This window comes from Mustela nigripes, chromosome 13 (genome assembly GCF_022355385.1).
Source record: "Mustela nigripes isolate SB6536 chromosome 13, MUSNIG.SB6536, whole genome shotgun sequence".
NCBI lineage: Eukaryota > Metazoa > Chordata > Mammalia > Carnivora > Mustelidae > Mustela > Mustela nigripes.
This window is the reverse complement of record NC_081569.1, coordinates 124,735,433-124,760,918: the sequence shown is the minus strand read 5'-3', so window position 1 is coordinate 124,760,918 and position 25,486 is coordinate 124,735,433. Positions and strand designations below refer to the sequence as shown.

The 25,486-nt window shown below is 39.9% G+C and overlaps 1 protein-coding gene and 1 long non-coding RNA gene across 2 annotated transcripts in view; one reads left to right on the top strand and one right to left on the bottom strand.

Moving 5' to 3' along the window:
• GTF2A1 (general transcription factor IIA subunit 1) overlaps positions 1 to 643 on the bottom strand; it is a 44,115-nt gene extending 43,472 nt beyond the window's left edge. The window contains exon 1 of the mRNA XM_059373586.1: positions 174 to 643. Within this exon, the coding sequence (XP_059229569.1) occupies positions 174 to 203 (30 nt within the window). The 5' untranslated portion in view covers positions 204 to 643. The remainder of the gene's footprint in view (positions 1 to 173) is intronic.
• LOC132000123 (uncharacterized) overlaps positions 1 to 25,457 on the top strand; it is a 27,182-nt gene extending 1,725 nt beyond the window's left edge. The window contains exons 2-3 of the long non-coding RNA XR_009399184.1: positions 17,071 to 17,172; positions 25,180 to 25,457. This is a non-coding gene — a long non-coding RNA (uncharacterized LOC132000123). The remainder of the gene's footprint in view (positions 1 to 17,070; positions 17,173 to 25,179) is intronic.
• Positions 25,458 to 25,486: the final 29 nt, after the last annotated feature.

Below are 25,486 nucleotides of genomic sequence, written 5' to 3'. Positions count from 1 at the left end.
GCGCCCGCCGCCCCGGCCCGCTCCGCCCGAGGCGGGAAGCGGCGGCGGCGGCGGCCGCGCGGGTGGCTGAGGAGAGTAGAGGCCGGGAGTCGCCGCCGTCCCCGCCCCCGCCCGTTCCGGCCGTTGCTGCCGCCTGGACGAAGCCCCCGCCGGCCACCAAACCACGTCCTTACCACGGTGTTTGTATTTGCCGAGTTCGCCATTTCCACACACAACACAAACAAGAGGGGGGCAAGCCCGAGAAAACAAGATAAAAACAAAACCAAAAAAGAAAAAAGAAAACCAAAACACCCGGAGGGTGGCCCAAGCCACCGCAAGATTGGGGGTAAAAATTTCAAACAAAATCGAATCCTGAAAGAGTAGAGGGGAGCGGTGAGAGGAGGAGGAGGAGGGGGGCAGTCCTCCCAGAGCTAAAAACCTCGAGAATCGCCCTTAAAAAAAAAAGCCACGACCCTTTTGGGGTCCAGGGGGCGTTGCCCGCTCCCCACCCCGCGCCAAGGAGGGAAACCACCACCGGTCGCCGCTCCCCGCGCCGCCGCTGCCGCCACCGGCTGCAGCTCCAGCCGTCCGGTCCGCCCGCTTCTCCCCTTTATATAGTGAGCCAACGAGCTGCGCGAGCCGCCGCCGCCGCCGCTGCCGCCGAGAGACAGGGCGGAGGGGGAGGGAGGGGCGGAAAGGGCGGGGGCAGAGGTGGGCGGGGTTGAGCGCGAGACACCGCGAGAGCCGCCTGCGCAGGCGCGCCGGGGCGGAGGCCGCCGTGGGCCGCGTCGTCACGCGCCGTGGAGGGTGCTGGGCGGGCGGAGCCAGGGAACTGGAGTAGTTCTGTCCGCTTGCCGACTCCCCAAGTCTCGCGTGATCACGTGGTTGCCAGCCAGGCGGAAGTGTTCCACAGCTCTTTTAGGGTGAGGGACTTGCAAAGCACTGCTGGAGAAGACGTGAGTTCTGGTGACCCTGGAGTCCAGAGTTACCTGGGACCGACTCTTGTCAGGTGTTTCTGCATCTCCCTGAGCTGGAGAAGCTAGGAAATATGGAAGGGGTGGTGGCTCCTGCCTCGCTAGCAATGGCTGCAGAGGACCTGTCACGTGTTCCCGCTTCCGGCCCCGGGAGTGCTCGGACTCCGGGCAGAGTTTTAAATGCGGAGTCATCTCAGGGCTTGAGTTAGTGATTCCAAGCTCTGAGGCTTCCGTTCGTCTCCTGAAGGGTGGGCCTTTTCCCAGCAAAATTGTGTGCGTCTTCCTGAAGGGGAAGAAATCTGATTTGGGCCCACTGTTAACACATTTCAGGATTAGTAACCCCCTGAACTGGCTGAGTTGTCTCCCCAGTACAGCTAAAAGTCTTTGGGCTCAAGTTTCCCAAGTTTCGGCCATCTACTAGCCTACTAGTACTTTAAGTGACTTACAACGGTGGTGGGAATACCAAACAAAACGAAACGAAGCAAAATACGAGCTACCGGATTATGACAGCACGTAACGTTCTCCCCCACCACCACCTCTTTTTAATACTGCCAAAATTTTGTAACCATATGTCCTGCGTGTATTGACTAACATCTGAAATACTTCCCCTTGACCCACCAACTCTCGTGGCCTCTCGCTGCGAGAGAGCGGGCAAAAAAAGTCCATGTCTTGAAGTATAAATCAGAAGGCGTTTGACCTGCTCTACTCGGGCAAATCCCGCCTTTATGGCAACATTTCACGCGGAACAGAGAATGCTCTGTTTAGAAGGTAGAACTCACAGTACCTAATTCTCTTGTCCCTAGGAATTTTGAGAAACATGGAATGTAGTCTGGACAAGTGAGGGAGTTTATCCTCATAAAGCAAAACGAAATGAAGTTGGATGCAGCTGAGAGCATTTTTGAAAAATATCAAAGACAACGTACCAAAGAGAGGAAAAAGATGCAACCTGCCAGGACCTGAAGGAAGAAATTAGAGAAAGCAGAGGCCGTTAAGACTCAAAAAATGGGAAGTTGTGGGTATGCTTGTGATGGGCATAGAGAATATCAATTTTGAGATTTCTTTTAACACCACCTGCCTTAAATGAGTTGCATTTCAGTTCCCTGCACAGCTTCCTGAGTGAAGGCACTTAAAAAGCCGTCCTAGAAAATCTTAGTGTTCTTGATACATAAAAATTGGATTCTATCACCTTTTGTAATTCTTTTAATATTCAGGTGACCATTAGCCGGAAAAGTTGTACTAAACAGTACCACTACTGGTAAATTTCATCACTAATTAGGACTTCTTTTTACCTCTTTATGTATGCATACTACCAACTATTTGCACTTGGAATCACTCACCTTCCACGTCATTTTCTTCTCTCACCACTTGATAGTCTTAACTAAATGATAAAATGTTTTGCCATCAGTTAAGATAAAGACCACTGCATACAAAACATGGGTTTGAATGTATGAGATTTATTCTCCACAGACTTATTACAATGGGATTAGTCACCATTTTGCTCTGATTGAACCTGGTAACAAAACACAGTTACTGGATTAAAAAGACAGAAAACCCCGTCCTGGACTCCTTAAGATCTTCCTACTTCTTAGAGGCTCTGAGATGGCCTCTGTTTGTACATACTTTAAATTGCAACAGTGCTGAAGCACTTAACTAATATTAAACCAGATCTCTTCCCTTCTCTTTTCATTGTGCCTGGATTCCATTCCAATTTAGTTTTCTGTTCCTCATTTAGTTGTAATATGTTGTAATATGCCTTCAATCACTACATATGTGGGCCAGCCACCTTAGTTACAGAAAGAGACATTACCTGATCTTGCACCAAAATAGTGGGTCTGGATAATTTGGAGACTACAGCTGTTTAATTCACAAAACTGGAAATCTGTGAATAGAAAGCTCCTCCCATGTAAGACTAGATTTAGCATTATATGTAAATTGTTTTTATCTGAACTTTTTCTTGGGGAAGGGTAGCTTGAATAACTTTTCTAATTTTAGCTGTTCCTTGTACCATGTATGAATCATGAATCATTTTACTGCATATTCAGTTTACAAACTCAAACTTTGTAACAGCCATATACTTAAACAGATAGAAACTTATAGTGCTCTCTTTCTTTGTAATGCATCTTTTATTTATTTTTTTTTTACTTCAAAGTGATTTGTACTGTACGATAGCAAGTTACTTCTTCCTTTTAATGTTAATATTCTGCCTAAACACTGAATAATTGCTAAACAAAAGAAGCAATGGAAAAATTTAGTGCTTAAATTTTAATATACCATAAACAAAATGACACCAAACCTTATATGTCCAAACAGTAAAATGTTCTGCTCTGCAAATGACTATTTTAGCAACAATGCCAAGAGAGAAAAAAAAAAATCTAAAAAGACTGCTCATGGAAATTAGCTTGAACTAAAATCTCATTATGTAACTTACCTTCAGTTTCCATGTTCTTAAATAATAGATAGATAGATAGATAGATAGATAGATAGATGGATCAATAAAGGGGTAATTATCTGGTGTCTTTAGGAAGCATGCAGCCCTTGTAGTATTGGGCACTTTGGGAGAACACTGAAGTGAAGAGGGAAGATCTTGTAATTCAAGTCTACCAATCCTAGTGAAAGTCCCTATTGTATAGTGCATAGTTATAGCATTCATTCAATATATTAAAAGCACTGATGTATTTCAGAACTAACAAAAAGAAATATATTCAGAATTCATATATTTTTAGGTCTTTATAAAAGCAAAACAAAAAACACCTGTTGATTTCCATATGCACTGATGTATAATGCAGTGTATAAAAAGAAATAACTAGCCACACCAATGACTTTATACATATGAGGAGATTTTTTAAATTATTTTTTTTCACTATTCTCTTCCTTTTCGCTTACAGTTTAAAATTGCTGCTTCATGTCTTAAAACAGCAACTTACTTGCAATTATTTTTTGTATATGGAAATATAAGGCAGTTAGTGGTGGCTTAGCAAAAATAACTTAGTGCAGAGTCTGTGCAATCATGTTTGACAGTGCCATTACTTTACTGTGAGACGTTCTGCAGTAACTAAACTTCTCTGTGCTTGATAAGATGAAATAGTAACCACCACCTATGGATTGTTGGTAAGATCAAAGGTACTAGAAAGTGCTTTGGTAAGTATTGGATGGACGTTTTTATTATTAACGGTAAGTTACGTCAACAACATCAAAAGGGGATGTTCTTTTTAACACACTCTATAGAACACTCCTATGGTTGATGATTAATTTATCCAGAGAAGTTTGGCTAAATCTTGATAACTTAAGTGGTGAGTATACAGAATAAGTTTTGTATGTAAATGTAATATATGCTGTTGTAAGATAAGATTCCATAAGCCAAGGGACACCTGGGTGTCTCAGTCAATTAAGTCTCTGACTCTTGATCTCTGACTCTGGTCATGATCTCAGGGTACCTAGATCAAGCCCCATGCTGAGCAACACGTTCAGCAGGGAGTCTGCTTCTCCTTTTCCCTCTACCCCCTAGCCCAACCCCTGCTCACGCGTGCTCTCTCTCACTCTCAAATAAATCTGGGGGGGGAAAAAAAAAGAATTCCTTAAGCCTTTAGCTTTAAGCTAAAGGCTTAAGGAATTCATGATCATTGGATACAATTTAGATATAAGGATATATCCCACTGGATATAAGGAATTCCAGTATCATTGGAATTCATCAGGTTGCTTGGTTACATGTGTACAATTATACCTAGCAAAATTACTTTTGAATTTGTTTATTGACCCAGCAATGCCAATTCTAGGACTCTATCCCACAGATATAGTAGCAAAAATATGAAAAGGTATATGCCCAGACCTATTCAGTATAGGGCTGCTTGTAACACCAAAAGAAAGGAAACACCCTGATATGTCCATATAAGAAGATTGGTTGAATAAACTATGGTACTTGCACACAGTGAAATACTATACAGCTGTAAGAAGGAATGAGGAATATCTCTATATACCACTATGGACAGAATACAATGTTAAGTGAGAAAAGCAAATAGAGATAAGTGTTCCTTGTATGCTACCATTTAAGAAAAGAAAGACTATAAAAATATGTGTACATACACTTGCTTAAATTAAAAAAAAAAAGGAAAGATAAACCAAAAATTTTTAAAGGAAAGTTACCTATAAGGACAAGTAGAAAATATTATGATGAGAGCAGGTATAGAAACTAGGCTTATTTAAATATGTTCTTTATATTTTACTCTGGAAACCTATTCACTTAATTACAAAATGAAAATAAAACTTATTTATAAGATAAGATTAATTATAATTGGTCTCAAAACTAAAATAAAATGAAGGAAATAAACCTAATAATATATTTCATAACACACAGAGAGGAACCTTTCCAAGTGACCTTAAAACACAGTAATTTGGAGCACCTGGGTGGCTCAGCACATTAAGCATCCTGCCTTCAGCTCAGGTCATGATCCCAGGGTCCTGGGATCGGGTGCCATGGGTCCTATGAGTCCCACCAGTTCCACATCAGGCTCCTGCTAGCCTACTTTTCCCTTTCCCTCTCCCCCTCCCCACCACTGTGCTCTCTGTCTCAAATAAATAAAATATTGTTTAAAAACAGTAATTTGATTATACATCTGTAAGGACATATTTTCTAAAAACAAGAAGAAATATGAAAGTTTTTTTTCCACTCCTCTTTGTATTGATGTGATAATGTTTGTACATGTATTCTGGCTTTTTAAATGTGAAATGTGAGATAAATAAAATGAGTAATGTTCTAATGATATCATCTTAAATCATTCTTGAAAACCAGGATTCCCAGCATTGGAGAAAGGAAATGCAGATGTAAGGTACAAGTGGATAAGTAAAAATTCCATAGTCCTGAATTTGAATTAGAAGCGTCATGGTCGGGGCGCCTGGGTGGCTCAGTGGGTTAAGCCGCTGCCTTCGGCTCAGGTCATGATCTCAGGGTCCTGGGATCGAGTCCCGCATTGGGCTCTCTGCTCAGCAGGGAGCCTGCTTCCCTCTCTCTCTCTCTGCCTGCCTCTCCATCTACTTGTGATTTCTCTCTGTCAAATAAATAAATAAAATCTTTAAAAAAAAAAAAAAAAAAAAGAAGCGTCATGGTCCATTTTGTTGTGTTTTTTACCCTGCCTCTGAAAAGGCCTAGAACTAACCAACCCAGTAGCACTGTGTACACCTAATGCCTAAATTATGGCATTTCAAGACTGGGACTCCTTAGAGAAATGTCTCATTCTGATTCCAGGTCAAGACCAAGAAATGTCTTTTTTCTAAAAAACAACAAAACCCAAATCCAATGTTTTAGCATGTAAAATATACATAGCTCTGAAAGAGTCTAAAGACAGTAACCAATCTAGCAACTGTGAGCATCTCTAGCTCCCAGAAATAATCTTGAAATATTTTCCAGTAAAAGGTATCAAGCCTCCTTGCAGATATTGCTGATTCCAAGATCTGAGCAAGAAAAATATCAGCTTGAATCAGATGAAATTGCCAATGATTGCCCAACCTAATACAAAATGAAATATCCTTTCATACAGATCACAAGGAAGATGTATTAGTTTCCCTGGGCTATTGTAACAAGGTCCCACAAACTGGGTGACTTAAAGATTAGAAATTTATTTTCCCACAGTCCTGGAAGCTGGAAATCTGAAATCAAGGTGTCAGCAAAACCATGCTCTATCTGACCCTCTGAGAAGAATCTTCGCAGCTTCTCGTGGTGGCCTGCAATCCTGGGTGTTCTTTGGCTTATGGTTGCATCACTCCAATCTCTGCCTCTATCTGGACATGGCATTCTCCCTGTCTTTACATTGTTTTCCCTCTAGGCATGTCTGTCTCTGTGTCCCAAATTCCCCTTTTTGTAAGGATGCCAGTCCTGTGGGATTAGGGTTTATGACCACATTCTAACTTAACTGTCTTTGAAAGACCCTATTTCCAAATAAGGCCACTTTCTGAGCTACTGGGGTTTAGATTCCAACATCTCTGTTTTGGAGGACACAATTCAACCCATAACAGAAGACACCAAAGATTGCTCATGTCCTGTCGAGAGAATTTAGGAGCCAACATGAAGAGGCCCCTATTGGCCAAAGCTGAGACGCTTTGAGTTCCAATAGGATAGAACTTAATAGCAAGTTGAAGTACATCAAATATTTAAATCCATTAATTTATAATACTACTTAAAAATGAAACTTCTAATTGGTCACTATTGGAGGATGGTGGGGAATTAACTCTTTATTAACTCTTTATTTTGAAGAGTGATAAATGAAGAAAACTAATTGAGCACTTATCTGGACTGTACTACCGAGTACCAAATTGTGGGTGTCTTGGATTGAATGTGACCCCCAAAAGAAAACGTCCTAATCCTCAGAACCTGTGAATGTTACCTTACTTAGAAAAAAGTTCTTTTTTTACTTAAGGTTTTATTTATTTTTTTGAGAGAGAGAGAGAACAAGTTGGGGCAGCAGGAGAAAGAGAAGCAGACTTCCCAGCTAAGCAGGGGAACCCAACACGGGTCTCAATCCCAGGACCTGGAGATCAGGTCCTAGCTGAAGGCAGATTCTTAACCAACTGAGCCACCCAGCCGCCCCAGAGAAAGGGTCTTTACAGATATAATTATGTTAAGGAGTTTGTGATATCATCCTGGATTACCCTGGTAGGTCCTAAATCTGATGACAGGTGTCCTCATAAGAGATACAGAGAGGTGAGCAAAAAGAGGAGGAAAGGGAATGTAACCGCGGTGGTAGAAATTGGAGTGGTGCAGCCACAAGTTATGCCAACAGCCACCAGAAGCTGGAAGAGGCAAGGAACAGATTCTCCCCTAGTGCCTCCGGGAGGAATGTGGCCCTGCCAATACCTTTATTTTAGACTTCTGGCCTCCGGAACTGCATGAGAATAAATTTTTGTTATGTTTAAGCCACCAAGTTCATGGTTATTTATTACAATGGCCTCAGGAAACTAATACAGTAGATGAGAGGAAGTTTCTCAGTAAAGAAGTATTCCGACTAGTAAGTGAATAAAGAACGATAAAATATCACCATTTCACAGCCTCTAATGAATTGACATGGAGGCATTAAACACTGGCATCTGCTAACATCACAAAAAGAGAAATAACCAGATGTATATGGTTCCTGATGAAGAACATACTACCACCAATAAGGTAGTCTTACCTTCACGGCCACGACCCAAAAATAGAAACCCTGCATCTGACTAGGCTTATAGATCCAACTAACAATTTTCAAAAAATACAGAGGAGGCAAGGACATCACAAACTACAAAACTGGAATTCAGTCAGCAAAACTCAGACGCTGGGAAGCTAGAGGACAATTGGTCCAATTTCTCAACAAATAAATTCAGGGAGAGAGAGAGAAACCTGCAGATTAAAAGAGGCATATCAATCTATCACAATGTGTGGAACTTACTGGAATCCTAATTCAAGTAAACCATAAAAGAAATGACAGTTATGACACAATTGGAAATCTGTAATTTACTGGATATTTGATGAAATTAGAGTTACTGAATTAAATGAAATCATTCATGTAAAGTGTCAAAAATAAGTCCTGTGAAGCTTTATTTTACAATCAGTGATGGTTCTTTCTCCAGATGGCTTGTCTTCCAGTCAAAAAACAGTTCATATCCCCAAGAAGGCCTGGTATTGTGTTATAAAAGTAAACACTGTTTAATTACATGGATTATCTCTTTCTCTGATTCTTGGACCTCAGCCATATATACCTTATCTTGATTCACAAGTTCAATAGCTGTGATTTGAGACAGTTAAAAATGGTGAAAATTAAGGTGCTCACTGATGTATTTATAAAAGCATTCTTCTAGAAGACAAAATCTTTTTTTTTTTAGAGGCTTTATTTATTTGAGAGAGAGGGAGTGCATGAACGCAGGAGGGGCACATGGAGAGGGAGAAGCAGACTTGCTGCAGAGCAGGAAACCCACCTCCCTCAATCCTAAAACACTGAGATCGTGACCATGACCAGAGCCACAGGCAGATGCTTAACCGATTTAGTCACCCAGGTGCCCCCAAATTATCTTTGATTTACATGCCAACTTTATCTTCTTATTTATACATCTTCAACTTGATAGAGGCCTCTGATATGACACATAATTCTACATAGATAATTTTCTAATAAAACACAATAAAATCTGTAGTTTATCTACAAACCCTGTCTTAGAGAATTATTATGTAAACTGGAACTAGATGGACCATTTTCAATTCTTCAGAATCTACCTTCCTCTGATAGTAGAGGTTGTACAGCTTGTAAAAAGGGAGGGGGTAGAAAGACTCTCATAGATTCCAGGCCAGAATGGGAGTACTGGTCTTCCATTTAATAGTTTCCTGTGAGAAAATCGAGGGGTGCATTTCAAATACCTTGTTGTGAACAAGGTTCTGGATTAATGTTGTAGGATGTTTCTTCAAGGTAATGAGATACCCAGCAGGCAAAACATAATAGATGATTAAACAGAAAAAATGGAGCTTAAAAAAAAAAAATGAGGAATTTGCCATTTTGTGTTCCTGCCAAGATGAGAAGCAATAATAATAATAATGGATTTACTTTAAAAGCTTTAATCACAGGGTACCTCCTTTAAAGCTTGTAGCAGTCCAATGAGATAAGTAATATAATCCCTTCGCTGTGGATGGGAAACTGAGACTCACCTTCAGCAGTGACTTGTCCAAGGTCATACTGCTGTTTACTTGTGAAATTTTAGAGGTACAAGTTCAAGGCTCTTTCCACCTGTCTTAGGAATAAGAAATTATCAGTCCAGGTAAATGCTAAGGTTTTGAGTCAATTCACCTTGCTCCTTAAGTTTGTCAAATATATGTTAATTATATAATGCATTAAACTTCATTTGGGAGTAGAGAAGCTATAGCTTGTGCAAAACTGAGACCTGAAACTGAGACTTTTCCCTGATTAAGAAAATTGCCTTCATAAAAGTGTCATCAAGAAGCATGTATTAAATCATTTAAATAATTAATTTTTCTGTTTTTACATCAACTGAAAATCATGCATTTCCCATTTTAAGTAGCATCTACTCAATTACTGAATTTGTCAAGAGCAGTTATTTTCTAGCAAGATTCTTTATAATCAAAACATTTATGTCTGGATTTATCATTTATCATTATCATGCTTTCATTAAACAAGAAAATAAAGGGTGACCATTAGAAAGGGGAATCCTTTCTATTTTACCTAATAAGCCAGTGGCATACCTCTGATTCTGTAGATAAAAAAAAATATTAAATTGGGCATGTGCTAATGTCTTTGCACAAAAATAAATCAGAAGAGACAACAGTATACATTGAAAGGTATAGTGGTTTAGCAAGTAGCCAAGCGTGTGGACTTTGCAGTCATGTGCACTAAGATGCTTTTTCTTGCAATGACCAAGGGCAAGTTACCTCATCTGTGAAGTGGAAGTTTAGTAATATTACCTACTTTAGAGAGTTGTGCAATGATAATCCATGTAAAGCCTCTTAGCATGGTGATTGCCACAAAGTAGGTCCTCAGTAAGTATTAAAGACCGTAACAACAACAACAAGAAGAATGCTGTTGGTACAGAAAATGAAATAGGTTCCATTTTGTCCTTGTCTTGATCACGTTGAGCAGTGGAGAAAATGTGAGTTAGAATGTCCTTCTGAACTGAGTTTACCAATTAAGCAAAGCCATCCTCTCTTTTGGATGTGTAAGAGTTTATTTTTTCCATCTGTAAAATTAGAATCAAAGAAGCAATTCCAAGTATGAGATGGAACACATACTATACTCTGAATTAGTAAATTTTTCACCAGTTTCTTTGAGGTTAAGTCATTTGAATAACTGATTTCTGTTTTAAATCTGTTGAAAATCATCTATTTCCTGAAATGACTCAGACTGTTTAAAACTAGAGGCCTTATATAAATCTCTAGTCAAGAGATATAATTGCTCATTTGCCAAGTGTAGAATGCATTACCATTCCTCAATAGATGTTAAATGAAATGATAGATTTTCCAGCCTTCAGATATATTGTAGCATGTGATAAAGACAATCGATACTGTCATTTGGGCACAGGAGGACAAAATACACCTGAGCCCAGATAGAACACAGAACTCGGAACCCACAGTATGTAGAGTGGTGTTTCATTTCTTCTTCATATATTTTGCACACCCTTAGGGATATTTATCACTAACTGTTGTTTTACTTTCCAAGGATAGAATTCATTACATAATCACTTCTTAATTTTCTCAAATTTTAGTGAACAATACGATCAATTCCATATCCTTCTTCCTGTCTCCCCTTTGATCAATTCCATATTCTTCTTCCGGTCTGTCTCCCCATCCTTCTTCCTGTCTCCCCTTTTCCCTGAACTTACCTTCCTTTCTCCTTCCCTCCCTCTTGCCTCTCATTGTCTCCATTACTGTTCCTTTGCTTTTCTTTTTCCTTTTTAATAGACTAATTACAGAATACCAAACATAGCCTCTTTTCAGTGCCCTTAAGGTGTTTTCATCTTTCCAATATTGGCTTAAAAAATGAAATCAGAATTTCTGTCTGACTTTCAAAGAATGTGATTGGATAGTGATAATCAAATACAGACCATTTTCAAAATCTCTATGTTCTTAGTTTCCATATTTAGCCACTGATTTTTTTTTCCCAAACCAATCATGACATTCAAAAAATATTTTATTGGAGAGGAAAAACAACAATAAAACAAGAAAAGTTAAATTACCAAAAGCCATCAAATAAAAATTATATAAAAGAATATATGAAGCCCGTGTATTTCTGCCTTTCCAGCCATACCTTTTGATCACACATGTGTTTTTTCTTATGTTCACAAAGCATCTCTGGCTATAGATAGATGATAGATAGATAGATAGTTCTACCGCTAGATAGATAAATATAAGTACACTTTGTTTTTTACCAAAAAAAGGATTCATGCCTTAAATTTTATATACAACTTGCTTTTTTTCTTTTTAGAAAAAACGATTTATTTATTTATTTATTTGAGAGAGAGAGAGAGAACAAGCAGGAGAGACAGAGAGAGGGAGAAAGGATCTCAAGCAAATTCTATGCTGAGCATGGAGCCCGACATGGGGCTCGATATCACAACCTTGAGATTATAACCTGACCCAAAACCAAGAGTCAGATGCATAACCAGCTGCACTATCCAGGCGCTCGGTTTGCGTTTTCATAGACCCAGTATATCACAGACCTCTTTCTAGACCAGTAAATTTCATGTTCTCAGATGACTTTAACGGCCCCCTCTGTGGGTACCCAAAGAATAGGGCTGTTTCCTTATGCTATTTTCCTTGTGCTATTTTAAACATTGCTGCAATAATGTCCTTGTGAATGTTCCTTTATACACTTTTGCTATTGCATTTGTAGAATAGATAAGTAGAAATGGAGTTGATGGGTCTCAGGATTTTTACATTTTAAATACTAGTCGATAGTCACAAGCTACCCGTAATAGGTTGTCCCCACTCTCTCTCTGACTTTATACAAGTCCCACATAGCTGTCCTGTAAAGTTGAGACCATCTCCATTCTCATTGCTCCGGAAAAAGGAATTTTAAAAAAGTTGTTTCTGTATCTTTCTTCACATTACACTCTTAACAATGTCTTCCTCCACTTATGTTTTTTCCTTTCTAGAGAAATCCAGCTCCTGGAAGCTTTAATTCCTTCCATTATTTGCCCCATCATTGTTTCTCCATATTTATTTTTGTAAATTACTTGGAAAGTGGTAATATTTTATGTAATTACTTGTGTATTGTGCTTTAACAGGCATTTTAATGGGAATATTAAGACATATTTTCACAATGTTCTTTGTTCTTAGCTTATTTTCCTTTCATCCAAAAAGAAAGACTAAAGCTGTGTCTAATTCCCAAGATCTGGAACTCTCCTTTCTCAATTTTGTACATACTCCCATTTAAAAGAATGTATTATAGGGGGACCTGGGTGGCTTAGTCATTAAGCGTCTGCCTTTGGCCCAGGTCATGATCCCAGAATCCTGTGATGAAGCACTGCATCACATCACATTGGGCTCCCTGCACAGCAGGGAGTCTGCTTCTCCCTCTCCCACTCCCCCTGCTGTGTTCCCTCTCTCACTGTGTCTCTCTCTGTCAAATAAATAAATACAATTTTTAAAAAAAAAATTTAATTAAAAATTTTTTTAAAAGAATGTATAATTCAATTTTTGCATGTCTGATTCCCACTAGACTTTTCTTCCAATTATTCAGTGAATACTTATTAAGCAACTGGCCCTATTCTAAGCTATGAGTGTATAGCACAAGATAAAACAAGCCAAATTCCCTTCACTCATAAATCTCATGAGGCTGGTGAAACAGACAACAGAAAAGAGAAGTAAGTAGAATATTATATGTTAGGCGTTTGTAGAAATTCAGGTGAGAAGAGTAGAGATAGATTCATTGTGTGTTTTGCAAAGGGCTCCAGTAAGGCCTGCATTGGGTAGAACATGGGATTTTAGAAAAATGAGTAATCAGAAATGATGCCCAGGTTTCTGTTAGGTAACTGGGAAGATGTCACGTTCATTCAGGTTGGGGGAAATTGAGGGATAGACATGTTTAGGTGATAAAAATTGTTCTGGTTAGGTTTAGATGTCTGTTGCGCATTCAAGTGGAGACATCAGATAAACTGTTGAATACAAGTTTAGAGCTCAGCAGTTTGACCTGGAAATAAATATTGGGGAATCATTTAGCATGTATAGGTACTTACAGCCATGGAGATGCGTGAGATGCTGTGAAGAGTGTAAGAAGAGAGTATAGAGGCATTCTGACATTTAGAGGCTGGACCAAGGAGAAAGAGCCAAAAAACAAAACCTAAACAAACAAACAAAAAAACCAAACCAAAACTGAGAAGGAGTTCGCAACGATGTAGCATACAAACCAGGAGAATGAGAGCCAGGGTGGAAGGTGGGTGTGGATACCAAGGTTAGAGAATGTTGTAAGAAGAGAGTAAAGCTGCCAAATGCTGCCAAGAAGCACAGAAGAGAAGGTAGGAAAGATCTTAATCTGCCAAGTCAGAGGACATTGGCAAAAGCCATTAGAGTGTAGTAATGGAGACGGAAGACAAATTGGAGTGAATTGAGAAGAAAAGATGAAGTGAGAAAATGGTGATCTCCATGGTCAGAAGTAGCAATCAGCAGTCGGAAGACAGACTTCTCATATTGGGAGGACAGGGTCCTTTGTGTCTGCTCTTGCTCCTGCAAGAGCCTGCGCTGGGAGATGGGGGTTGGGTAGCTGCTTCTGTGCTAAGAGCAGACATTGACTGAACCTAACTGCACTTTACCGTCCAAGCCTTGGCCTGGAAATTGCAAGCCTTCAATAGACTCCAGCATTCCAACAGGTTGTATCAGATTCTGTCAATGCAATGGATTGTCTAGATGGGGAGACAAGATTCCTCGTACTTCCTACTCCACCAGCTTCCCAGAATCCTTGCCTCAAATGATTTTTTGAAGATGGGATTTGCTAGAGACTATTTCTGGGAATAGTCAATGAGGAAAAAAAATTCATAATGATACAAGAGAAATTGCATATTATTGCAGTCATCACTCTTTGAGAAAGGCCAGCGAGGATAGGCTTCAGAGCAAAAAGGGAGGCGTTCATCTTTGCTGGGAGCAGGAAGCATCCATATACTGTAAAAGGAGAGAGGATGAGAAGAAAGAAAGTTAGAATTGGTGGTGGAAGTGTGTAGGTAAGTTGATAGATTTGGTGGTAGGAAGGAAAGGAATTTCCTGTGATTGTTTAAAAATTTTGGGTAAAATACAAGGGAAAGTTATCAGCTGAGAATGCAGTGTAAAAAGTGGGAAGGAATTGTTGAAGTTTTGAGAAAAGAGGCGAAAATATGAATTAGTCATTTTTTGCAGGTACAACATCAAGGGTATCTTTAAAAGTATATAGGATTGTTATGGAGAATCAATTGCTTTCTTGAGATTTAGGATAAGAGTCATCATGGCTGTGGTGCTTTTCTCTGGTGTCAGCTGCTTGTGGGAAGGCATAGAGTAGGTAGGCTTAATTAATGTGATAGAGATTACTTACTGCTCCCAAATATCCATTTTTGCCTTTCCCTTAGTAGTAGAATTCCCTGAGTGTTAGCTGGTCTTGCCCAGCAAGAGATTACATTTTGATCTTCCTTTGTGGCTAAATGTCATCCTGTGCTTACATTTGATCCAATGCATATAAGAGGTGATGTGAGCAACTTTTGGAACATCTTCCTAAAGAGTAAGCCATGTGCCTTGGGCCTCGGCAAGTCACTATTGTCAAAAGTACATATATGACAGAAAACCAGCGAACAACCAAGTAGTAATTCATAAAAGTTTATTGTGCACACACCAAAATACAGTTTGCAAACTGGGAGCACTCAGACTAAAACATGGAATGAGCCTCAGGGTATATGGTTAGAGGACAAGGTCCCTTCTCTAAGGGGTAGTTTATATAGTGGGAAGGCAGTGGTTATTTATACTTCCCAGTGATTGGTTATAATAGAATTTTCTTAAATAATAGGGAATTGGTCTGTAATGACCTCATATTAACCTTGGGAACCAGTTCAAGTTTTGCTTGTGATTTCCAGACACAATCGAGAAATAACCCAGGTCAAGTTAGTCTTCCAAAATAAGCTAAATTAAGCTTTGTATGAAGGTCAAGGAGATAGCAATATTTGGGGTTATAGTGTCTGATAGCATGAACAAGATCCAAGTTTTGAAGAGGAAGGAGAATGAGTTACGAAGCAAAGAGGATAACTCTCTCCTCTTTCATCTTCAAGCCCACAGGTATCTGGTATAAGAGAGAAAAACCACCTCCTGTTGCAAGGACTGCAGGGCAGTGGGAGCTTGTGGCTGGAAGGGGATACCAGTGTTTCAGTCTGAAGGTGGATGGGAGTGAAGGGACTGTTCAGAGAAGATATTATAGGTAAAGAGTACTGATGACAGGTCTTGAGTCTTAGAGGCACAGGAAATTTTGAGGGAGCTAGAGAGCAGCGTAAGAGGGGTTGTATTCATGGATGAATTGGGGTGATGGGTGGAACAGTTGGGATTTCTAGTGGTTCCTGAGGCTAATGGAAACATTCATTGGCAAAGTGATCCTAAGGTCCAACTAGAGGAAGGTCAGGAATTGGTTTAAGGTGGGAAGCACAGACGACCCAGCACTCTTGCAGCCAGCTGAGATCTAACACCTAAAAAGCAAAGACATCATCTGAGACTTTGGTCTCTTAAACAGTTGCAGTGATGAGCCAGCCATAGGAGCAGCCGAGTCACTGAAAGCGCCAGGAACTCTGTTAATTCACAGTATTTAAGTTCTCTGTGCTGCAGTTTCTCAATGACATGGATGGGAAGGGGATGATAATGGTACTTATTGGATAATTATGCAATAGATTGAATTAACAGCTCTAATTCTTCACCCCTCCCTATGTGTACACCCTCTGCCTGTGACTTTGCAGTAATACTAAACAGATGGATCTGATTTCTCTCCCTGTTAATCTCGGTCTGGTCATGGAAGTCCCTTTGGCCAACAGAATTTGGTAGAAGCAATGGTGTGCCATTTCTAACTGTAGGCCCTAAGAAGCCTAAGTATTTCCACTCTTGTTCTTGTGCTCTTGCTTCTCCATGAAAATGACATACCCAGACAAACCTGTCAGTTCCAAAGGAGGATAAGAGATACATACAATGGATCTGCCCTAAACTAAGATGCCCCAGCCAAGCCGAGGCTAAGGCAGAGCTCGAGGCAAACATTCAGCACCGAACCGAAGTGAGCCCAGCTTAGGTTGGCCTCAGTAGACCACAGATATGTGAGCTTTAATAAGCAAGAACTATTGTTTTAAGCAACTGAGGATTGGAATGGTTTGTTATACAGAAATGGCTAACCAATATAAAATATAAGGCATCAAACAGGTACATGGCATTTGGTAATTACTCAATGTTATTGTTCTAGTTACTATGGCTCTTAACAAGTTACCCCAGAATTATTGGTCGGAAACAATTATTTATTATGCTCATAGATTATGAGGATCAGGAATTTGGACAGAGTACAGCAGGAATGGCTTGTCCCTTCTCTGTGACATCGGGTGCCTCAGCTGGAAGGCTTGAAGTCTTTGGGCTGGAAAACAACAGAATCTCCACGCACTTACGTGTCTTAATTGATTTTAGCAGTCAGCTGAGACCTTCGCTGAGACTGTTGAGTGGGACACCTACATATGGTCACTGGACGTGGCCTGGGCTCCCTCAAAACATGGTAGCCAGGGTGGAAAGGTGAGTAAACTAAGAGAAAAGGAGACAGAAACTGCATCATGTTATGACCTCACCCTGAAAGTCCCATAGCATCACATGCACTGTGCTCTACTAATTGGAGCGTTCATAAGACCACCATTGAAGACCCAGATTCAAGGGGCAAGGAAATAGGTTCCACAGTCTGATGGGGGCTGGAAGGTTCTGGAAAATCATCTGGGACTGGAAATATTGGTATATATTGCATTTATTTGAGGAAAATATAGTCTGTCATAGTTAGCCACTTTTGTTTCTGTTATTCTCGTCAAATAGGTATACTGACCCTATCTAAATCCACCATTTATGCTTAATTCTGCCTACTTACTTACCTACCGGTGTTCCCACTATTTGTTATGCACCTGACCCCCTCACCATGCCATACTTTGCCTTTGGAAGTGGCACCCTTTCCTTCAAGAGCTGGCCCAAAACCCATCCCTTCACAAAATCTTTTCCCTGGTTGAAATAATTCATTTGAATTCATCCACAAATTTCTAAAATCCGTCATTTTAGCCCCACTTTTTCAGCACTCTTTGTATATACCTTGCATTATACATTACCTTGCTATATATAATTCTTCCTGAGGGCAAGAATGATAATATTTAAACTTTTTAATGTACTTAGTGAAAACCAATTATTTTTGATGATCTTAAGAATGCCCCCAAACATTTATTGTTTTTGTTGTTGAAGATGATGGTAACACCAGATAAATAGTCTGTAGTCACATGACAAACGCAGCTTTCTAAGCACATGTGAAATACTGCTTGCAAATATATTGCTGCCTAGCACGAACCAACGTGGGGCTGCCTCCCAGAGCCATTCTTAGGAACATTTCTGCGTGTGGTTGTGTAAAACATATGTATCACCTTTTCCTAAAGTTTCAAGATGAAGGGTGTGCTCATTCTAGTGTAGGTCCTTCAGCCATCCCCTCTTCATTGGTTTTGGTTTTTCCATTTGTGGCTCCTCTTTTTTCCCTTCAAACCCTTTAGACATCATCTTTCTTGTTTCTTGTAGGCTCGTCTCCTCGTCTATGTCCACTGATACAGGGATTAAAATGAAATATTAAAACATTGTTACTACATCTATATTTCCTTATGTATGGATTTATGTTTTTGTAAATTCTAGGCTCCAGATATTTTCATGTCTATTTTTTTTTTTTTTAAGTAAGCGCCACACCCAGTGGGGAAACTTACAAGGGGCTTGAACTCACACAAGACCCGAGCTGAAATCAATAGTTGGATGCTTAACCAACTGAGCTACCCAGGCTCCCCTTTCATGACTACTTTTATTTTTTTTAATTTTTTAAAAAAGATTTTATTCATTTATTTGACAGACAGAGATCGCAAGTAGGCAGAGAGGCAGTCAGAGAGAGAGGAGGAAGCAGGCTCCCAGTGGATCAGAGAGCCTGATGTGGGGCTTGATCCCAGGACCCTGGGATCATGACCTGAGCCAAAGGCAGAGGCTTTAACCCAATGAGCCACCCAGGTACCCCTCATGCCTACTTTTAAAAAATAGATCTCCATAAGCTCATGATTTAAGTACCAGCTACAGAACAAAGGAGGCCACATACTGTTGTGTAGTTCTTATATTGCACAGAAGGACTCTTATGAGAAGGCAGAGGTGAAACCCCGTGCTTGATCTACTTGCAGTATTCTCTGTGTTCTAATGTGGGGCTTTACCAGCCCAGAAAGCGGGATGCCCTTTTGTAATTCAAATGAAGTTGTCAAATGTGCTACCCTTGGTCTTGATGATGCATTTCCTATCCGAACCATCTTCTGAAGGAGTTATTTCACGGGAGGCTGAATGTCTCATTCACCTCCGCACTCTTCAAACCTAACAGAACACAGAATGGGTGTTTCAAAACATTCTTGAATGACTACTATATTGATTAGCAGTTATTCCAAAGAAGAGTACTTTGCAGATATGTTAGTCATTGCTGTCACCTGAAAGTGAGATGACCCACTCACAACCTTCCTGTAGGTGGCAGAGTAGCATAGATAAGAGGATGCTGATTTAGATCTGCTGATTACTGTGGCTTTCGGTGCATTTTTGCTGCATGCCCAGAAGACTAATTCTTTTAGTCATGATTACTTTTTAACAAGGAGGATAAACCTAATAAATTAAAAAAAAAAAAACATTAAAAGGCAGCACACAACTGTTAAAAGGTGGCAGACGAGATGTGCGCTTTATTCAGAAAGAGTTCAATCTGGTAAGAAATAATTGGAGACCATTTCAGTCTCTGGGATATCTTCCTTTTCCCACCAGTGCCCACCACACTACTCCAGGCTCTTGGGACTTTATAGTGTTTAGTGAGGAGAAGAGAGAGGAAGAGAAGAAGAGGTGAGGGAGGTGAAACAAGATTAAAAAAAAAAAAAAAAGGAACCCCTGGGGTTTGCTTTCTACAGGTATAGAAGAGATTTACCTCGTCCCCTCTGTTGACCTAGACTGTGGGGGGGAAGGAAAGTACATGTATTTCAGCTCTGAGTTCTTCTAAAAATAGTATCTGTAATTTTTTTAAAAATTAAATTTTTTAAAAAGTGAATTTATATAAGTTCTTTTTGGAGATCTAGGATAGCGTTCTCTTTGGTTTGGAAAGATATTTCAGTGGGTTCATGACATGATGCAATGGAGTAGAACCAAAAATTGCTTTGCATAAGAAAGTGAACTATAAAGGATTCTCATTATACTTCTGTTCAAGTTATTTGGTCTGCCATTCCACTCAGTGGGTCTGTGAGGCGGAGAAAAGATGCCATCAAGCCTGAAACATCAATTCATACTGGTAAAACTCAGGAAATAATTGTGACTCATGTTCATGGCTTCCCCACATTGGCCATGAACTGGAACACATAGTTCAGGTGGCCAGGATTTGGGGCGGTGATGACTCTGTCAGTATTCTCAATGAAGAAATTGAAAAATTAATTGAGGGTCAGAGGGCAACTTTCACTAAAGAAGACTTATGCCTTGGACTATTTTCTGGGCACTTTGATTTTCAAGAATGATGACTTTAGAACTTAATCCCCACTTACCATGAGATTTTAAGAATTTTTCAGTTTTCTCTTGGCAGTCAGGGAGACCACAGTTTGGGGACTTGAGGTCTTGGCTCCATTTACTCGGGCTAGAGGTGGGGAGAGAGATGTTGAGCAAGGATTCCCTCAGTGGGTTGTGAGCAGTGAGCTTTCAGAGCAGGGATGTCTGATATTGAGTCTTAAGTGCTTTCCTGCTTTGTGCTGTACTCACTATTAATTGCTAACCTTCAGTAAATATCCATTGCACCATCAGACTTGAATTATTAGTACCTGGCAGCATGGAGAGAGGGGCTGCCTGCATTAAATATGAACGCATCTACAACCCTTAGGACACATGGTTGCACCGGAGTATAACGCTAACTTGTATTATGTTTTGGGAATAGAGAAAGTTGCCCAGCATGGAGGGAAAAAGAGGAAATAGAGGTGATCAAGAAAGAGGGGGGGATTTGGAAAAGAGCTAACAGATGATACAGAGGACATTTAAATTCTCATCTTCACGTCCTCTCATTCCCAGCTTGTCTTCCCACAAATCCTGAAGAACACTAGGGAGCACCCTTGGCTTCAGACAGCCACTTGCATAGTTATTCCACTTGAATATTGAAGTACAGGGGGACCTTCGCAGACTGAAACCTTGTGCCCATGTGGGACCTAGACAGGTCTCAAAACCTGCGCAAGAGGACTCTGGGCCGATAGGGATGAAAGAATGGGGGAAGGAGTATATTATTCTTCAGCTAAGAAAATTTCACGCTGTTATTTGGCCATTAACCCTTCTGTGTACCTGCTATCAGTTACCAGTATCAATTAATTTCATACTGGCTAGACTATACAGTTCTGTGTTCTATTCAGGACAGAGTTCTCTCAATGACAGGGGACCCCTTATGGATCATTGTATTTTGCAGTAAGATGTCCATGGTCTATTTGAACTAAATAAAACACAAAGCTCCGTTTCTCTCTTTCCTTGTTTACTCAAAAACAAAAGAAAACAAAACAAAACAACAAAAAAAACCCTTCTTTTCTTTGCCCTTAAGCTTTCCTCTTGTCCAAAAATACCTGGCACATTGTAGATGGAGGAGTCTTTGTAGAATAGTGCTTTATTGGTAAGATTCTAAAATAGCTTCATAGCATTTACTGGGTTGAGTCGGCCTCAGGCTAGCTGCAAGCCCTCCCTCAGCTTGCTTCGCTACCAACCTTACCTGCGGATGTGCAGGAGGCCTTCACTCAGGTCAGGCTCACCTCCCACGCATGCAGCATGCCCCTTCGCCACCTGACTCTTCCCCGTTCTAAACTCCCTTCCTCTTGCCACGGAGACCTCCAGGTCTCACAAGTCATCTTTTCTGTGAAGATCTTACAGGTAATCTAGTCCACATTGATTTTGCCCCCATCTGAGTTTACGTTGACATTAGCCATTTGGATTCATCAATCGATTGAACAGTTGTTTGTTGAGCCCTGACCGTATGCCAGGAGCACATTGCAAATATGGTATTTGATGATGCACTTTTATATTTCTCACTTATAGTTTTATGCACTTGTTGCCAAGAAAACCTTAAGGATTACATAATTTCGTATTCTCACAGAATTGGCCAGAAAATAGGAACACAATAAGTATCTCTTGAATTGACTAAATTATATATGCGATAAACTAGGATAAACAGTTGTTAACCCGCCACTTGTTAACTTGTCCTCTTATGATCATTAACCATATTAACTGGGTGATGGGCCTTCTTTATAATAAACATTTTTCCTTATGCCCCACCTCATTAAATCTTCCATAGTGAAAAACTGTGTTTAAAAATGTTTATTAATAGCTTGTTTTCATAGCTCAAAAAAAGGGTATTACAGACAATAATCAGCAGAACAATAAAAAACAGAACCTTACCTCTATAAAGTTAGCCAGTGTGTAGACTTTATTACATAGGCACATATTCTTTTTCTTTTAAAAAAAGTAAACTGGTTTGACATAAAATTAATCACACTAGTACAAGAAGTTACACCAAATGAGGATGGATGCTGAAGGAAGGAAATACAAGCCTTGGATCAGCTGAATCATTCATTAGATCTTGGGTCTCTCCATTTTGACAGATTGAAATTCACTGATGGACATTACAAAAGTGGAGGGTCAGCAGGAGAGCTCTTTTATCACACTCCCCATGCGAAAACACTGATTCTGTTTATTTTCTTGCATATGGTAAAGTTTTCTCCAGGTTCTGTTGGCAGGTGGACACCAAGGTCAAATGCATGCTGGCTTAGGGTTAGAGGAACTCAAAAATCTTCCCTTTCACCTTTGACTTCAAAACCCTTCAACCCTTTGGTCCAGGGTCTGTGCACATCTGCTTTCCCAGATCTACTTGCATTGGATACTACCTGGGGTTGCTGATCCTGAAGCACATGGAGGCAAGATGATTGTGGCTAGATGGTGTCCATGACGGGCACTGCAGGTTTGATCTGAGGCACACGGGACTGACCAGGAAGAGGATGCTAAGATTCCTTGCTCAGTCCAGTTCGAATTGAGCCTTTACATTTGACCCCATTCTAAGTATAAGAAACTAAAATCACACTAACATAGACCACAGAAGAGATGGTATTTTGTGGCTTCTGGATGTTTAAAAAAATTTTAATCTACATTTTCATGTTACTAATAGACAGTGAGGATAGAGAGAACTGACCCTTTCCATAACTGTTTTACAAATAGTCCCAGAATGTTTACGGAGCATTTTTTTTTTCCTCCCTCAATTTCTGCAGTCTTTTGTGTAAAAGGACATAACTATAAATCATAGATCATCCTAATGTGGCCCCTCAGTACCTTGGAGGGTTAGACCTACGTTTGCTTCAAGTGGTCTCCAAATCCCAACATCCATTTTGGAGCCCTGTCTGGTCTGTTCCTCCTCACACTCGCAGCCCTGTTGTGCTGGGTGATGCAGGTAGAACTTACAGAGCAGTGTTCTCACTGAGGGCCACCATCCTTTTGATCCTCCAACTACAAAACAGAGGACTGCAGAGTTTTCTGTGTTTGTCGTCTGGGCAGACAGTAAAGGATCGAGACATAAAAAGGAAAAAGATGGGCCAGCTGATATTGGTTCTTGGTTCTTGAGACTAAATGAAGAGTCCTACAGACACGAAGTATCATTAACAGTGGCACCAACGGCTCTTTTATAAAATAATCCATAAAACTGGAGCTGGCAAGGACCATTAGTTCAGCTTTTTCACTTTTTTAGCTGAGGTTACTGAGGTCCAGTTGTGAAAACAGCAAGTTACTTCACATGGTGATTGTCTCCATGACTATGCCCTTCAAAGCTTCATAGAAACTCTAATTTTCCCTTGATAAAGGGCAATCCCTTCAACGACTTCACATCAACAATGCTCAGTGTCCTTGGCTTTGACCTTACCTCCTTTTAAGGAAGCTGGCTGACAGCACGGAACTTGGACCAGAGTAGACATTTGATAAACATTTGAACTGAAATCGTTCTACTGTTTAGCCCCACTACATAATCTTTTATTTTTCCCAGAGCTCTTTCCTTTAAGGGATGCTCTCTAGTTCAAGTATTTTGAGGTTTGGTGGCCAGTGCTGTATTTGTCACCTCTCTACACTTTGTCTTTTCATACTGAAATTCTAATTTTTGAGTCTGTTCTTTTATAGCTTTTCAGTATACACAGTTATTGTTTTCCTCTGTCCAGGTACCAAATACATTATTATGGATAATTTCTGTCTTTACAGACCTGGAATTCCAAGTTCAGAGTTGTGTTCCCCCCACCCCCTCAATTCTTAAAAGAAAAACAAAAAACTAGACTCTCAAGCAGATTCACTAAGGCACACTAGAAGAAATGTGAAAATTACATAGTCCTTCTTTTAGTTAATACATGGGAAAATGTTACTGATACATTTATTTTCTAATCTTGTTCACTTTTAATTCCTTAAACACATAAATATGAGTCACAATATCCAAAGCAAGTTTCTTTTACAAATAGCACAACTAAAAAATGATGAAGAAATGGTGATTTGTAGGGAATTGGCACTTAAATAGTGGTAATGTTTAGGAAACTTTCATTGAAAATCTGGTGAGAATGCCACGGCTGATGTTGAATAAAGAGTGGTCATAGTTTTGATGGGACTTGGTATAAGGTGTTAAAGATGATTTGCTTATCCTAGCAGATATTTTTTGGTGGATATAATCTCTTGGGTCAGTTTTGTTCAAATTTTTTGGTAAACTGCATTCTTAACATGACCTAAACTCTAGAAATGCTAGAATTAACCATGATCACTGTTTGTAGAAGAGTTAAAGTTATCAGCCTCAAGTGGGAGAAATTCTAAATGTGGGAGAATTCTAAAAGTAGGCGAGGTGGCAATGCTTCCTACTCAAATTAATTTAATATTCCCAAGGCTTTTAAGAAAAAAAAAATCAGATCTTCCTGTGCTTTCCTACCACTAATCTTATAATGAGACTGAAAGCAGCTGTGAAATCATGATTTCATTTCACAAATTTCATTCTTACTCTCTGACCTCCATCTTCATAGGGTGACAAAGGAAGTACCCAGTAATGTTGGTCAGTGCTTACTGTTGGGGAAAAACGAGGACCTCACACACCAAGACCGGCCATGCTTTCTTCTCCTGCTGGCTATTCAAATGGGCAAGATCTGTCTGATCAAGATCTGGCTTGCAGAAATAAAATTGAGTCAATAATCTTACTATGGACAACATCTGTGCTATTGTATTCTCATATTTTCAATATGAGTAAAGTAAACTGTAGTTTAAATTCAGCTGCATGTTAAGTGCTGACAGCTATTGGTTGACAGGGGAAGCAGGAATTAAAAAAAAATTTAAGTTTTCCACGAAATAAAGCATGCTTGCTTGCTTTAATATAAGTATCTGATGATAAGTAAGGGTTAAGTATCTTAGAGCTCCAGGGTCAGTGTTCATTCAGCACTTACTGAATACCTAATAATTTCTCTCTCTCTCTCTCTTTTTTAAATTAAGCTCTACACCCAACGTGGGGCTGGAACTCAGGACTCCGAGATCAAGAGTGGCATGCTGTATCAACTGAGCCAGCCAGGCACCCCCTAATAACTTCCTTGTATTTCATTAATATATGTTTGTCCTATCAGCAAGGATTTAAAGTGGCTGAAACCTATTATACTCCCTAGCTTTGTCCTAGGTACAGGAAACAAAGAACAAGATACATTCTTTGCCATCATGGATCATATTTCTTGGGGGCACTGATTTCTAGGGAAATAAACTCTTGCTCTTACCCACTGGATTTGAATAGAAATTAGTCCCATTTCAA